The 17,588-nt window shown below is 33.6% G+C and overlaps 1 protein-coding gene across 1 annotated transcript; it reads left to right on the top strand.

Annotated features, from left to right (window-relative positions):
• The first annotated feature begins 4,554 nt into the window (after nucleotides 1-4,554).
• Nucleotides 4,555-16,653, top strand: LOC131853944 (carboxypeptidase B-like). The gene is made up of 5 exons (XM_059205035.1): nucleotides 4,555-4,622; nucleotides 7,170-7,382; nucleotides 13,168-13,261; nucleotides 14,366-14,689; nucleotides 16,099-16,653. The coding sequence occupies exons 1-5, from the start codon at nucleotides 4,555-4,557 to the stop codon at nucleotides 16,651-16,653; spliced, it is 1,254 nt and encodes a 417-aa protein (XP_059061018.1).
• Nucleotides 16,654-17,588: the final 935 nt, after the last annotated feature.

Genomic DNA, 17,588 nt, shown 5'->3' with positions numbered 1-17,588 from the left:
GTAAATTAACTACTATTTGTATGATAACGTAGTACAGTGATTTTATTTAATTAAACATAAATTGTACCTATAAATTGAAATTTTGCACACCTCTTATGAGGTTAATGTACGGATCGCGACAATATATTAATACAACTTATTGTTTACCTACATTTGGCAAATGAAGTATTAAAGATGATTTTAAATAAATATTTTTTAATGAAATATCTGTCTGCTGAGTTTATGTTTTAAATATAGTTTTATTATATTTATAAAATATTATATTGGGATTTTAAGCTGTGCATTTATTTAGTTATGTATATCTTAAATTTGTAATTTGTGTTACTTCTTATTAATAATTTTTAATCTTATTTTTTCATTATTATTCATTATATTACTATTCTATAATGTACCACCTACCACTTTATGTACTTTTTCCCTTGCCTGAAGGACAAGACCGCCATTTTTACTTATTACTCCGTTAAGTAAAAATCTTGTATAATGTGTAATAGATTTGATGCAATAAACAGTTAATAAGTAATCTATCATTCTAATATAATAAATCACTCTATAGTTAGTACATAGCCAGGAATTTGTGGATTTATTGAAGACACATTGGTTATGTTCTAAAAATATAAATTTAAAAATATTAAAAACTAGCTATGCCCGCGACTTCGTCCGCGTGGTATTGTGACCTAGACTAAATAAAGAAAATATATTTAGTTAGATTATAACCCAAAAAATTTCATCTTAAAAAATGACGATACTTTTATACCGCTATACTCTACTTTTAACACCTTACTACCCTTTTTTCGCACTAAAAAGTAGCCTATATCCTTTCTCAGGGTCTAGACTATCTATGTACCAAGTCTCATCCCAGATCAGATCGAACCCTTCCAATTCAATGAAGCAGAAATGAAGCACTGGCGTTCACAACCCTGTGAACACCAATTCCTGGCGTTCACAGGGTTGTGGATGCCAGGAATGCAGCCTTGAGGAACCGACATAGAAGAAGTTAATTAAGTAGCAGTAAATTTAACAAATTAATGTTTTATCTGCGGTTTCGCTCGCATTGAATCAAAAATATTTAGTTTTTTAAATAAAAAGTATCCTATATTCATTATAATATCTCCAAGAACATGTGTACAAAATTTCACGATGATCGGTTTAGTAGTTTTTGTGCGAAAGCTTAACAAACATTCCTATTTCACAGTTATAATATTAATCGCTATTTGCCGCGGCTTCGCACTGGTATACATGAATTATATACAGGGTTACGGACAACTCGACGTATTCCCGTCAGGACGAGATAGAGGAGCTCAAATGCAATAATTTTGACCCTATATATGTATGGTCGAAAGTTAATAGTTTTCGAGTTATTCTGAATTTATTGATTTTTAAAAAATACCCAATTCAGCGTCTTTAGAACATTATTAAAAAAAATGGCTTGTTGAATGTCTTTCAACCTAATTTTTATGTGTAGAGGACGTGGTAACAAAACATAATAACTCATAAAATACCCATGAATACTTAATAAGTAATAGTTATGAGTACAAAGTTTTTTTTTTTTGTTAAATTAAACGTTACTTGAGTTTAAGTGCTATGTAGCTTAAAAAAACATCATGACTCTAAGCGTACAAATTTCTAATAAAACTTTCTCATCTAATGAACTATCTAAAAAGGTATAATAGTCGATATTTAATAGAAAAAGAAAAATTAAAAAAAAAATTTAATGGTGAGAAATTTTAAAAGATGAATTGTTAAATGAAACAAATTTATACAGAAAAAAAGTTTATTATTTTTACAAATCTTGCTCAATATGAGCCCCACGATTTCGAATGCATGTACGGACATGAAAACGTGTCCCGTACATATAACTCGAAAACTATTAACTTTCGGCATACATGTATAGGGTCAAAATTATTGCATTTGAGCTCCTCTATCTCGTCCTGACGGGAATACATCGAGTTACCAGTAATCCTGTATATAAACCTTCCTCTTGAATCACTCTATCTATTAAAAAACCGCTTCAATATCCGTTGCGTTTTAAAGATTTAAGCATACATAGGGACAGACAGCGACAGCGACTTTGTTTTATACTATCTAATGATTAAAGATAGTAAAATAATAAGATTCATAAAAAAATAACGTGTATGCTCATTATTTCTAGTCCTTCATAAATTTACATATGTTATATACAAACATACACTCATAAAGAACTGTATCAACGTGGAAATATTTATATAATAATATAATATGTCGTCAAAATATATATTAATATTTATATTGTCAAACTCGGTGGTCTAGGGGTCTAGCACACCGCTTTACGACCGATGGTCGCGGGTTCGATTCCTCGCACGGCACAAACATTTGTATTTATGAGTATGATTGTTTTTATCGGTCTGAGTGTTTTCTATGTATAATATGAATTTACAAAAAAAAATCTATGTATATGTATCAAATGTCTAGTACCCATAACACAAGCTTTAGCTTAACTTGGGTCTAGATGGCGCTGTGTGAATTGTCCTGAGATTATTATTATTTATTGTTGATATTACTTATCACGTTACTCACGCCTGTATCTGACCTTGCTACTCGTTCTGATATATATATGTACATAGTGTTTATCAATATAAATTTATATTGTATTGTTGTAAAACTGTCATCTGTATTCGAGAAAAACAATGAAATAAATCAAGCATAAGCAAATCAACCTTGGAACAGTAGCTTCTATTGATTTAATGCAATTAAATAAAAATAAAATGCAACAATGAAAATGCTGGTGAAAATCAAATCATCGGCAGATGTTAAGTTACTCTTATTTTTTTTTATTTATAACTCTTTATTGCACCTTAAAAAAAATACAAAACAAAACAATATTCATGGTATCTAGGTACAAAAGGCGGTCTCATCGCTTAAGCGATTTCTTCCAGACAATCTTTGGGTAGAGGAGAAAAGACAGATGGTGGATGGCGCAAGATGGAATGAATAAACATAAATAAAAAAAGTAATATATCATATATATACACATATATATATATATATATATATATATATATATATATATATATATATATATAATTATTAATATACATATAAAATAAAATATACAATATAAAATAATACACAGTAACTACGCAATATGCCATAAAGAAACCCTTCATACTCCTGAAGAAGTCTTCACAAATTGAAATAATCTAAACAAGTGTTTCACCTCTATATGAGATCAACAGACAATGAATATAGCTCAGATGTAGCTTGGAAGCCTAGTGTAGACTGTTCGGGGACCAAACTGTCGCAATATGGTAAATTCAATAACCGTTGGAATTTGATCACCAATAGAGTAAGTCGTAACGCTTCTCTTAGCGGTGGTCATGTTTCCATAATGAATATTTATGATGCACAAATGGTAGCAGAATTAAACAAAATTATATAAATGCATTAAGTATTTTTAAACAATGTATAGAGAGGGTAGATAGAGGAACGTATAGATGTATGTATAGTGTAACAAGTAAGAGGCATGCGACAATCAACATAGAAATCGCTACGCACTCTTATTAGTGTAATATTATCTGATTACACTAATAAGAGTGCGTAGCGATTTCTATGTTGATTCTCGCATGCCTCTTACTTATTACACTGTAATTATTTATATAAAAAAAACATCTATTAAAAAGAGCAACACACAAGTTTCTTGCTCATTCTTCTTGTGATGAATCTGCATTCCGAATGAGTGGTAGAATCAAAATATGACTATTCGAAAGTGCTTGTAATGAGTTTATTTGAATAAAGATTATTTCTATTTCTATTTCTATGATATATGTACACCCGTGCATACTCGGGGCCGACAGCTTATCTATCTATAAAGAAAATCCCGTGTCTTCGCAACTACACTCCACGTCACTGTCGTCTATAAGTAATAACATGCACCAACTGAACACAGGTATGCGCCTAAAGTGATTCTGAATATGGCCCCTATGTGCGCTAAGTCTGTTGACCGTGACGATGATGGTTTTGTCATAGTACAAAATAAGAGGCGCACAAAGAGGGTCAATCGAAACCATTGTGGCACTGAACCGATTGGTCCCAACTTCTTGCGTGCCGCAACACCGACTACGGCAATGTACCTGTCCCGCCTACACTACGACACCAAGGAGCAGGACATTGTCGACTACATCTGCACGAAGAGCAACCTGAACCTGAGGGTGACGCAGCTGGAATCGAGTCACAACCCGAGCTTCAAAGTATTTGTGGTCCAGGTTCCTACCAACAAGCAGTGTTTTATATCAGTAAAAATTTGTAGTTAGTAAAAAATAAATTGTGGTTACAGTTTTTCCTCTTGTATCAACGATTCGTAGTCTTAGTCTTTAGGGTTGAAGCCGTTAGTAAACCACTGTACCACGAGCTAAAAAAATTATGACCCATTATAAAGGTGCGACAAATTTGTTGTTCATAATGACGTGTCTTGATAAAACTAATATCATTTTATTGATTCTTATCTCAGATTTTTTTATAATCAATATGCACAAATAGTTATTAGTATTTTATTGTAGCTGTAAACACTGAACAGAAACCATGTTACTCCATTTTAGTGTATTATTTTTTTTAACGTCAGTGTTTGCTAAAAATGAAGAATATAAGAAGTAAGTTTCATACCGTTGATATTTTTGACTTCTAAATTTTATTTTATTAATTGAAACGGCAATAGCTGATAGCAGACTTGATGGTAAGTGGTAACCGTCACTTATATAAATGTACAGCACGAAATGAAATTTGATATTCCAGTTATAGGTCCCGTTTTAGATTTTAGTAATATCAAGCAGCCTATTTGATTACGAATCTGAACTAAGAAAGAGGCGGTGAACTGTTTAAAAAGAGAATGATTTCTCCTTCCACTCTTCAGAATATTTTTTATTCTGAAGCAGAGTGAATTTAGTGGAAGGAGAAATATAATGTCGTGTAGGAAAGCAAAGTAACAAAAAATCTTTGCTAAGAAATGTACCGACTTATTGTAGTATAGCTTAATGACCACGTAATCAAGAGTGTCAAGTTACTAATAGCAATTATATTAAAACAAATATTTTCTTATTTAAAATGGATAGACAAATAGAACATTTATTGCCAAAGATTAACAAATTAAAAAGTATACACAATAATTAACCCCAAATAAAAGGGAAAAGTAAGAAGCAGATGATGATGATAATGATGAACAGGAGCTGTCTCAGCTCTTCCTAATAAAATTATAACCTCAGTGAGGTGCACCAATACAGCGCTGTAGGATTTTTCTTTAACGTCAGTATTGTAAAACGCCTTGTTGTAATTGTATTTGCTCTAGTTAACAAGCTGTGGATTGTGTTCAAATAGTTAATTTGGAGCTATCTTAATGTTCCAGTTCCATTTTTCAATTTGATTCTTTATTTTATTTAAATACTAATACGATTTTTCTTCCTGGCCAGTATTGTCAAACGTCTTTTGCTCTAATTAACAAGCTGTTGATACAACCTGCTTATACTAAGATCTCGTTTAGATAATAAATTCGGAGTATCCTTCTTATCACAGTTCTAATTTTCAATGGAATTCTTTTTTTAATTTAAATGATCAGAATTTTTATTGATGACCAGTATTGTGGAAAGCCCATTTGGTTTAGTTAGGGAACTGATTGTATTAAGATTTTAACAAATAAAATCTTATTTCTAATTTTCAATCTTTTTTTTTTCATGTAAGTGGCCAAAATTTTTATTGGTGGCCAGTAATATCGAACGCCCTTTGGTCTAGTTAACAATCTGTTGATATAACAGCAGGCCCCATTTCGGTGTTAGGGCGATCTATTTCTACCTACTCGCCTCTGGAGTTATTTGATTTGGGCGCTGCCTAATAATTTCACTGCCCTATCTCAACCTTTAAATCAGATCTTACAATAACGAGTGTATAACCATTCCGATATTCGATGTGCAAATACAATATATATAGAAATTATGAATATGTTGCGACTTTGAAGTGGCAATGGGCAGGGCACATAGCTCGTAGGACAGATGGCCGTTGGGGCAGTAAAGTCCTCGAGTGGCGACCACGGACCGGAAGACGCAGCGTGGGAAGGCCTCCAGCAAGGTGGACCGACGATCTGGTCAAGATCGCTGGAAGGCATTGGATGCGAGCAGCGCAGGACCGATCGTCGTGGAGATCTTTGGGGGAGGCCTATGTCCAGCAGTGGACGTCTTCCGGGCTGCGATGATGATGATGATGATGAATATGTACATGATTATATATAATTGATTGTTAGATTATCTGTTACGATAGTACATTGCTAATAGAGTATGTATATTTGTAAGAACGTGAACGTGTATTCAAGTGATATATGCCCCGTGTGTTTATGTAGATTAAATCTATGTACGTAGTTTTCATTCAATTTTATAACATATCTAGTAAGCTGATGGTAAATAATGATAATAATAATTATTTATTTATTTCAGGCCGTTTTGTCTATTTTGTTACTATTACAGTTTTCTTAGAGCTAATGTTAGTAAATGAAGACACAAATTACGCACACAAAAATTAAAATAAAAATAACAGTAAAAATCACCGCTGTGCAATTTCCAATGGAATATACATAGGTCCAGCCTGCTGGCAGGCAATTCCATAGAAGTGATTGATATAGGTCCAGTCTGCCCGCAATCATGCTCAGGATGCTGTTGGTACTAACACTCCGCACTAGGGATGCGCATCCTTTTCGTATTGTAGCGTAAAATAGTCTATACCAGTGTTTCCCAACCTTTTTAAAGCTATATCCCCAACTTAGCCTTTCTAAAATCCTTCCTTCACAATGTAACATACATAATATTTAATATTTTAGGAAGAAATCACTAGGAAATTGTTAATAAAACAGTAAGTAAATAAATTATTAAAATATCTTTCCATATAAGTTTTAATAAAGAGCCCATCTTTGAATTACCTCTCTTAACAATCAAATTTCCCTCCTGCTCCTCCTGGGCCCCACGTTGAGAAACACTGGTCTATACTGTAGTGTGCGAACATCCCTGATGCACTGCAGATCGGAGGGGTAACCCATCGTTGCCCTCCGATCGATTGGGGATCGAAATTCACTCTAACTCACTTTGTAGAAGAAGAATATACGGATTCTATTACGGATGTATAAAAAACAGGTATAAATTTGCCATTTTCTTACTTTACAGCTACAAAGTGTACAACGTGGCATTTCATGCCCAAATACAACAAGATAACTTCGCTTCGATAAAAGACGATCTCATTGATTACTGGAGATACCCATCTCTGGAGAACCAAGTCTCTGGTCTCGCTATGGTGCCGCCAGCACGAGTGGACTGGTTTGAAGGAAGACTTAAAGAACTGGATGTCGCCGTGGATGTTCATATAGAGGACTTATATGAGTAAGTTTGTTTTATTTTTCGACGGCCTCGATGGTATAGCGGTTTAACACACTGCCTTACATCCGATGGTCGCGGGATCGATTTCTCGCACAGTACAAACTGTAAACATTTGTATTTATAACTATGATTGTTCATATCGGTTTGGCTGTTTTGTATATTATGTATGTATTTACAAAAAATAATCTAAGTATTTATACCAGTTGTCTAGTATCCACAACACAAGCTCTGCTTACCGTAGGGTTAGATGGCGCCGTGTTAATTGTCCTGGGTTATTTATTATCTAAATATATATAACTCAAAGTGATTGACGTGATCTATCAATGCACAGCCCAAACCGGAACCGTGCAAGACGAATCGCGCTGAAATTTGGCATGGAGATAGATGTTATGACGTAGGCATCACCTAAGAAAGGATTTTGATAAATTCCACCCCTAATATCCCCTTAAGGATGAAATTTAAAATAGGGGATAAAAGTTTGTATGAAACTTTGTCAATTTTAAATCGGACTGAGACTTTGCATAAAGCTACTATGACGTAGGCATGGCAGAAAGGATTTTGATAAATTCCACCCCTAAGGGGTTAAATTAACGCGAGCGAAGCCGCAGGCAAAAGCTAGTTTGAGTTTGTAAATTGAGAAGAAACGGTGCGAATATTTACCTGTACCATATCTATGTAGCTTGCAGTACTACAGGTCTTAACACGAGACAATAGCCCAAAACCCTTAATAAAAAAATGACCCTTCAGCAATGGTACTTCCGAACTGATACGATATTCAAACCATCAAGAAAACAGTTTATTTGTTCTTATAAGGAGGGCAATGCATTAGCAATTCCTATGGTGTTACAGATGCTTATGAGTAGCGGTACTTACTCGCCGTTACCATCAGTGAGTCGGTATAGAAAAAAATATATAAACGATGATGGTAAGTGATAACCGTGCCCTATGTACGTAAAAGCACTACGGATATCAGGTTATCAGGTGACGCCTGTGATATCTCTTACGGGTTGCTCTACTTCAGTATACAGATTCAATTGAGAAGAACTGGCAAGAAACTCAACTTAATTTCTTAAAAAGTAAAACAACGTTTTAAACCGTAAACTTTAGTTACCGTACTCCTAGACAGATCCGGGACAGCTAGTATATATATATATATATAGTAACTATTCACGCGACTTCGCCCGCTTAATATTTTTAGCTTATATGTTATTCAAATGTATAAGCCATGTTACTGGAAAGTTTCATCAAAATCCGTCCAGTAGTTTTTGCGTGAAAGAGTAACAAACATTCATCCATACTAACAAACTTTCGCATTTATAATATTAACAAGATATCATTCTGCTAATCTATACATATAAATAACATTGGAGTGTCTGTTTGTAATATTGAAATAACCGTTTTTTACTACATGCATATGAATATAAATATGTTGCTACTTACACTAAAATAACTTATTTGTCTGTCTGTCTGTTTGTTACGACTAATCTCCGAAATGGCTGGACCGATTTTGACGAGACTTTCTTTGACAGGTAGCTGATACAATAAGGGGTAACTTAGGCTACTTTTATTTTAGACAAATTCTCTAATCAACTATTTCGTTAAGTTCCACGCCGACGAAGTCGCGTGTAAAGCTAGTATGTATAATTTGTTGTTTGTTCGGATATCAACGAGTCGGTCACGCGATTGTCATGACATTTCTAATCCGTTATGATAGTAAATTATCGTATTAATACATACATTGGTGCAATTAATAAATATTTTAATACAAATATCATGATTATATGTATTCAAAATCTACCCTGTACCATCGTAAGCACAGATTATTATATTAGAGTCCGTTAGTTTGTGTTCCCGCGGTTTCTGTTTCCCTCCCTTACCTACAGTACTGAACTGACCGGACAGCGGCCTTGACGCGCGCGCGCATTATGTTGTGAATTAAAATAAATTAGAACTGTGAAACCTACTGTGAAACTGGAAAGCTAGCGACGATATCTTCGAGACCCTGAAGCCCAAGAAATCCGCAGAACCATACAGGTACGTGACTGACGCTTCCACCTATTTTTCCCTATACATATACATAGTAAATTCCCTAACATTTTGGTAGCAGAGAGTAGTTTCCCTAACAATATGTATGATACTTATTATTTCTTGAATCTATACATATAAAAACTCTTTAAGGAAAATTATATTAGATAGACAGAGACAGCCCTTGGATAGCGGCGACAAATCTCGACATAAAATGTGTTTTTTTTTTTGTGTAGATACACATGCATTGCATGCATGTCACGTGTGAATCCGTATGGATATTATTATTATTTATGTATTAATTTGTTAAATTTTTATTTCATTATGTTGTGGTATTGTTTCTAGCACGTGTGATTAGGTACGCCTGCGTAGGTACAAACTGAAAACCAGAGCTGGACGCCCATCAGTCCAGCAATAGCTGAGTTACAATCATGTTAAATATGTATAAATGTGTAACTGTGTAACTGTGCTGATGTTGGCAATAAATGGATTTATTATAAATAAAATTGGAGTGTCTGTTTGTAATATTGAAATAACCGTTTTTCACTACATGCATATGAATATAAATATTATTTCTCTGTCTGTTTGTCCCGACTAATCTCTGAATTGGCTGGACCGATTTTGACGGGCGTTTTTTTGGCAGGTAGCTTATGTAGTAAGGAATAACTTAGGCAACCTTTATTTTAGAAAAATAAAGTTGAATTCCACGCGAACGAAGTCGCGGGTACAGCTAGTTAATAAATGTTTCAATACAAATACCATGACTATGTATACCTACCCGTTACTTATTTCTTGAATTGTAAATAAACTTAGATAAGATTATGTTAGTCTGAAAGTTAAATACTTTAATAATGCTCACGGAAATGTTTATTCAATAACAATAACAAAATTTTTAATTTAAGATTTCCTGGAAGAGATCGCTTTTTAACGATAAGGCCGCCCGTTGTTACCTCTGTGTCTTGTTTATTACTGTTTTTTTTTATTTATACATAACTGGCTACTCTTGTATATATATATATGTAGAATGTATACATAAACCTTCCGCTTGAATCACTCTATCTGTTAAAGAAAACCGCTTTAAAATCAACCATCATTACCAAATTCATATTATATATATATATATATAAATATTGAGTACATGAGCAATTATTTATTTAATGTTATGTATTATGTATAATTATGGACTAGTTTATAATATTTTTTATATATTGTTATTTTAAATGGTATACTTACATTATTTTTGTTTCACATGCACTGCCCACATCCATCGTACAAAAGCTACGTAAAAATTGTGTAATTGGACCAACCATTGTGGAAGGAAATAACATCTGTACCACAGGGATTCTTTAGCACAGATGTTACGGCCTATAAATGAATGATATTGTGTAAAAATGAATAAACATATTATTATTATCTTATATATAAAATTCTCGTGTCACAGTTTTCGTTCCCATACTCCTCCGAAACGGCTTGACCGATTCTCATGAAATTTTGTGAGCGTATTGAGTAGGTCTGAGAATCGGCCAACATCTATTCATCCCCCTAAATGTTAGGGGTAGTCCACCCCTAATTTTTTTTATCTTATTTTAAGGCAATAACAACGATTGCCGGGGCATCTAGTTATTATATTATATCTCTGTTTGCCCAGTGGTTGACTGGGAGAAAATGCCTCATGGTGTTAAGTCCGCCATATGCATCTATATTTGTGTATATATGCATAAAAGATTTAATAAATAAATAAAAATATAATCCACACAGCGCCATCTAGTCCCATGCTAAGCTGAGCTTGTGTTATGGGTACTAGACAACTGATACAGGTACATTTTACATTTTTGTTAAATACAAACATAATGTACATAGAAAATACTAAAATAAACTACAGGTATATCAGTTTTTCAGTACCATTACTATAAGCTTTAGTTGGTTTGGGACTAGATGGCGCTGTATTAATTGTTCTAGAATATTATTATTATTACCGCTTATTAATTTTCGTCCGCGAAATAAATAAAAATTCTTAAATAAAAGTAACATTGATTATCACTTATAACAGTAGCTACCTGCGAGTGAAAGTCCCGTCAAAATTGATCTAGCCCCTTCAGAGATTAGCAGAATAAAAAGAAGGACAGAAAATTTGAAATTATATTTTTGTATGTAAGTTTCGTATACACTTTCATATGCATTTAGCGAAAAGTTATTAATTTATTATTACAAACATACACTTCAACAAGACGTAGAGAGCGGCTCCACCCCTACACTATTGACATCCCAGCTGCTCGAACTAACCGTTTTGCATCATCTTTCCTTATGCGAGCAGCTAAGGAGTGGAACTCTCTACCAGCGTCTATTTTTCCTGCCTCTTACAACATTGGGTCTTTTAAGTCAAGAGTGAATAGGTATTATTTGAGCTTGCATGTAACAGCTTAGACCACATCATCACTCAACATCAGGTGAGATTGCGGTCAAACGCTCTCAAATTATGATATAAAAAAAAAAACTTCAGTTTTCCGCCCCGTTTTCGCTGTATTATACACAGTAAACTTCGTCTTCAATCCGCTCTATCTGTATCTAAAAACTTCATTTTATACTATGTAAAGATTTATATAAATTACAATTTTGTGCCTAGCCTACCTTTCTGTACATTATGAATATTGTTTTTTTTTTTGGATTGTTTTTAAGGTGCAATAAAGAGTTATAAAAAAAAATAAAAAAAAATAATGCATAATCATTATCATGTCTTTCTTTACGAAGTCGGTTATTACGGAAAGGCGACACGCCCTCTCTTTGGTTACATACCTCATTTAGTAATTTCATAGATAGCAAAATGTCAAGATAAGCGATTTTATCATTATCAGTAATATTTTTATATTACACTAGCTTTTGCTCGCGGCTTCGCTCGCGTTAATTTGTCCCCGTAGGGGTGGATTTTATCAAAATCCTTTCTTAGGGGATGCCTACGTCATAGTATGCTTTATGCAGGCAAAGTCTCAGCACGATCGGCTTAATAATGACAAAGTTTCATACAAACTTTCATCCCCTAGCAACTAGTATATATATATATACTAGATGACCCGCGCGACTTCGTCTGCATCACACTTAATATTATAATATATCGCCTAATTATATACATAATATATTCTTAAGCCTATATGTTATTCTGATGTATAAGCTATGTTACTGTAAAGTTTAATCAGTAGTTTTTGCTTGAAAGAGTAACAAACATCCATCCATACTTACAAACTTTCGCATTTATACTATTAGTAAGATGTACATATATTCAAATTCAAAATATCTTTATTCATGTAGGTCTATTACAGACTCTTATGATATGTCAAATTCTACCGTCAGTTCGGAATGATATATAAACATATATATCATTCACAGAAGACCGAAGAGCTGGCAGCTACCTTGGACAAAGAATTAGTCTAGCTATTCAAAGAGGGAACGCTGCCAGTATCTTCGGAACGTTGCCTAAAGGGACCCCTTTTAATGATATACTTTAGTCATCATATTATATATATATATATATTTTTTAAGCTTTTTATTTTAGGTTCTTAGTTGTACAATTAGGTTATGTAAATACTAGTTATATGATAATATGTATATAGTTTTAATTTCAATATACATAAATACATATATATATAAACATAAAAACATATTAACTTTGTACAAAGTATACCTTCAGTAATTGTGATAATATATTATAATTACAAGTATTTTATTAATGCTTTAAATATAATAACCATATTATTACCAAACATTTCAGACATTTAGCTGATAAAGAGAAGGAAACAACGGATTTATCAAGATCAGATAACGGAAGGGCATTCAGTTTTGACAATTATTACCGTTACGATGAGGTAACTCAATTATCTACTAATAGTGGTATTAATAATATATAAAAATATCTTTATATATATATATATATATAAATTACCTGTAACATTGTTCGTCCGCGATAGATTCTTAAAATACTAAACCGATTGCAAATTTGATTTGCACATTGTGAGCAATTTGATCCAACTTGAAAGATAGGCTAGCTTACATCTCAATTTATAGTCGCAATATTATTTTATAGTAAATTATTTTTGTATATAAAGAAATTGTTAGCCATAGCAACGCGCGGCCGGATCTGCTAGTGATCTATACATATAAATAAAATTGGAGTGTCTGTTTGTAATATTGAAATAACCGTTTTTTACTACATGCCTATGAATATATATACGGTACATATACCAAAATAATATTTTTGTCTGTCTGCCTGTCGGTGTGTTTGTTCCGGCTAATCTCTCAAATGACTGGACCGATTTTGACAGGACTTTTATTAGCATATAGCTGAGGTAATAAGAAGAAATTTAGGCAACTTCTATTTTAGAAAATTTCTTCTATTTTAGATAAATAAACTTAAATTCCACGCGGACAAGGTCGCGGGTACAGCTAGTTAGCAATAATCTAAGATCATATGTTATTAAAAAACTGATATTGTAAATTTTTTTATTTTTCGATACAAATAACTATGAATGCAATTATAATACTACATATTATAATACTCATGAATACAATTGTTTGTACCGTACGAAGAATCAAACCTGTGACTATCGGAAGTAAAGCGGCGGCGGCGTGCTAAACCGCCAGAACACCGAATTGAATCAAAAATAATTTATTCTTGTAGGACATTATGACCGCTTATGAACGTAAATTTACTTGTATTAATATTTTTGTCCCCTACCGTCCAGTTCAGTATACAGATTCAATTGAGAAGAACTGGCAAGAAACTCGACTCAATTTCTTTTTTTTTAGTTATATAACTAGTTTATTTACACATTGTGTACTAATGTAGGTGTATGGTGTCTATGTCTAGCATTAAGTGAAAATCCCGTGCATGAACTGCTATTGCCATGCACGTTCGTCATATATTCAAATAACATATGAAGTTATATTAATTTAGAATTTTTCTATTCCAGATTTTAACCTATTTGTATGCTCTAGAAGAAACGTACGGAAATTCACCTGATATATCGTTCCGGGTAATACAATATGACTATACTGAAGAGAATAGACCTCTAGTTTATCTACAAATCAATAATAGGAACGATGTACTTGATGACACTAAACCATTAGTAGTAATTGAAGCTGCAATAAATCCACGGGATTGGATTACTGTACCGGCCGCAATTAATATTGCAAACAAACTGTTGGAGAGTGATCAGCAAAGATTTTTAAATAATTTTGAATGGATAATAGTTCCTGTTGTTAATCCTGATGGATATGAATATACACACTCAACTGTGAGTAGAAATAATCGAATTGTGGGTGATAGAATTAATGTAAGGCAAAACACTAACACAAACGCAGCGTGGGAAGGCCTCCAGCAAGGTGGACCGACGATCTGGTCAAGATCGCGGGAAGGCATTGGATGCGAGCAGCGCAGGACCGATCGTCGTGAAGATCTTTGGGGGAGGCCTATGTCCAGCAGTGGACGTCTTCCGGGCTGCGATGATGATGATGATGATGATGAAAACACTATATTTGAGCAAGCGTCCGTCTCGAAACTGTATGCTTCTCATAGGGTTTACTAGGCTTTTTAATACAGGCCAGTGTCCAGGCCACATTTTCACTTACTTTCACGCACTATTGCACTCATTTTGTAATATTTTTTTTATTATAATTAGAGAAGGCGAGACAAGGCGATCCGTACTATCATAAGAGAGTTAGTTTGTAATAATGGGATTGACATGTTCAAAAACAAAAACTCTAAAATAAATATAGATTTTAAAAAAGGTAAGGGAGCAAATGGTGGGACAGAAACTAACGGTCTGTAATATAATAATCTGTGCATACAACGAGTATAGGGTAGATTTTGACCAGACAGTATGCGTGATACAAACCAAAGAATGCATGGAAAATGGTAAATATTTATAATGAAGGTACAAACAAAATCTATAACAATTCTATATAGAAAATACATTTAAAAATAGCAGAAAAATAAATTTATAAACATGTGCAAAGAGTTTGCAATATAATTGTAATAAATATATAGGCACGCATTAGCTGAGCCAACAAACATACAAGTTTCTTGCTCGTTCTTCTTGCAGATGAAGTCACGAGTAACAGTTAATATATCAAAATCAAAATATCTGTATGCATGTAGGTCTATTACAGACTCTTATGATATGTCCAAAACTACCGTCAGTTCGGAGAGCTAAGAAGAAATGTCAAGAAACTCGGCTCTTATTCCTTTCAAATATGCTTGTACATGTCTACAAAAGTAATAATAATAATTATTATTATTATTAATAATAATAATAATCTCAGGACAATTAACACAGCACCATCTAGTCCCAAGTTAAGCTAGCTAAATCTTGTGTTACGGGTACTAGATAACTGATATAACTACTACTAGTATAGTATTTTTTTTCGTAAATACATACATATTATACATATAAAACACCCAGACCGATACAAACAATCATACTCATGAATACAGATGATTGTGCCGTGCGAGGAATCGAACCCGCGACCATCGGAAGTAAGGCGGTGTGCTAAACCATTAGACCACCGAGGCACTCTATAATGTGTATGATTATCATTTAAACAGTATTTTTATTTGTAGTAGTTATCTAGTACCCATAATACAAGCTATAGCAGGCGCTATGTGAATTGTTTTGAGATTAATATACAATATTATTATTTCCAGGGACGGTACTGGACTAAAAACAGAACTGTAAGAAATCTCGACAATCTCAACTTTATGTGTCCAGGTGTGAACATAAACAGAAATTTGGACTTTGAATGGCGATTGTCGGGAACAAGCACAAGTGCATGCAGCCACCTTTACGGAGGGCTGGAACCTTCCTCGGAGCCTGAAAGTAGATTGCTCCAATCCATAATAGACGAGAATGAATCAAGAATTAATCTTTACATCTCACTTCAAAACAACGGAGGATTTATATCCTACCCATGGTATTACGAACGAGCAGCCAGTGGATTATTTATATCTAATCATTTGCTAGGTCTTGAAATAATTGACGCGATGCAAGGAGATTACAAATTAGGTGTGGCTTCTGTCAATATCGATCCCACTTCTGGAACAGCCAGTGATTATGCTAGAAGTAAAGGAGTTAGATATTCATATAATATAGACATTGTACAGGACACAAACAATGGTGTTAATATACCAGCGGGAGATATTGTAGACATCGTTGAAGATGTGTGGCGAGCTGTTTCAGTTGCTGCCGATAATTTAAATTAACGTTGTAATGGCGAAAGATTTGATTTGTTTGTTTAAAATGAATACAATAAAAATAGTTAAACAACTTTAACAATTCTTTCAATTTCAATAAATGGTCACAATAATGGAGAGGAAATTGCTATTTTCAAGGAAACCTTAGAGATCTCTACAAGAATAGTGTCTGTTCGAAACGCTCATTCATTATTAATAAGGAACTAATGAAACTACCATATGTCTTTCAGTATTGCGCGATATAAGAATTTTAAAGATGAGACAGCTTCCGAATGAGCGGTAGATTAAAAGAATGATAACTATGACTATTCAAAAGTGCCTAAATTTAGTTAATTTGAATAAATTATTTTCTATTCTATTCTATTCTTACTACGCACATTTTATTGTTAGCTTCGGTCAAATCTGAATTCACGACCTGTTGGACGTAATTCACGGTAGTAAACCACTAAACCTTAACTGTAATAGATTATCCTAACTAGATTATATGCCGCAAACCAATATTGAACCAGTTACATAACTCGCTAAACACAACCAAAAGTTAATCGACTATCCGAATTCCATTTTAACAATCTTTGGTATAATTTTCCCGCTCGAAATCCGAATTCGAGACAATAATGTTGTGGGTTTCAATCAAATCGCTTTAAGATTTCCCGAATCGAAAATTGATCAGTGTCCACCCCTTGGCAAAGGGAAAATCTAATTTTAAAACACCCTCAGAACGAGGGTGGCCGCAAGATTTAATATACCGAGATAAAACTCCTCGATGCTCTTTATAAAAGCAACTTTAGTTTTCGAGGTTATTACAGTAACTCTCAGCGATGTCGATTTGTTGACTATTAGAAAGACTCCAGTCGTAAAATAGTTATTTATCTCATTAATGTTATAAACGAGAAAGTTTCTGAGTATGGACATTTGTTACACATTCACGCAAAAACTACTGAACG

This window comes from Achroia grisella, unplaced genomic scaffold (assembly GCF_030625045.1).
Source record: "Achroia grisella isolate CSIRO2021 unplaced genomic scaffold, CSIRO_AGI_Agris_v1 utg918, whole genome shotgun sequence".
Lineage (NCBI taxonomy): Eukaryota > Metazoa > Arthropoda > Insecta > Lepidoptera > Pyralidae > Achroia > Achroia grisella.
The sequence above is the reverse complement of the archived record's forward strand: the minus strand, read 5'-3'. Positions and strand labels throughout refer to the sequence as shown.

Excerpts from the sequence above, each read along its gene's own strand:
- LOC131853944 (XM_059205035.1), top strand. The coding sequence starts at position 4,555 with ATGTTACTCCATTTTAGTGTATTATTTTTTTTAACGTCAGTGTTTGCT. Across the intron at positions 7,383-13,167 it reads CATATAGAGGACTTATATGA|ACATTTAGCTGATAAAGAGA; the intron begins GTAAGTTTGTTT and ends CAAACATTTCAG. Across the intron at positions 14,690-16,098 it reads ATGAATATACACACTCAACT|GGACGGTACTGGACTAAAAA; the intron begins GTGAGTAGAAAT and ends TATTATTTCCAG.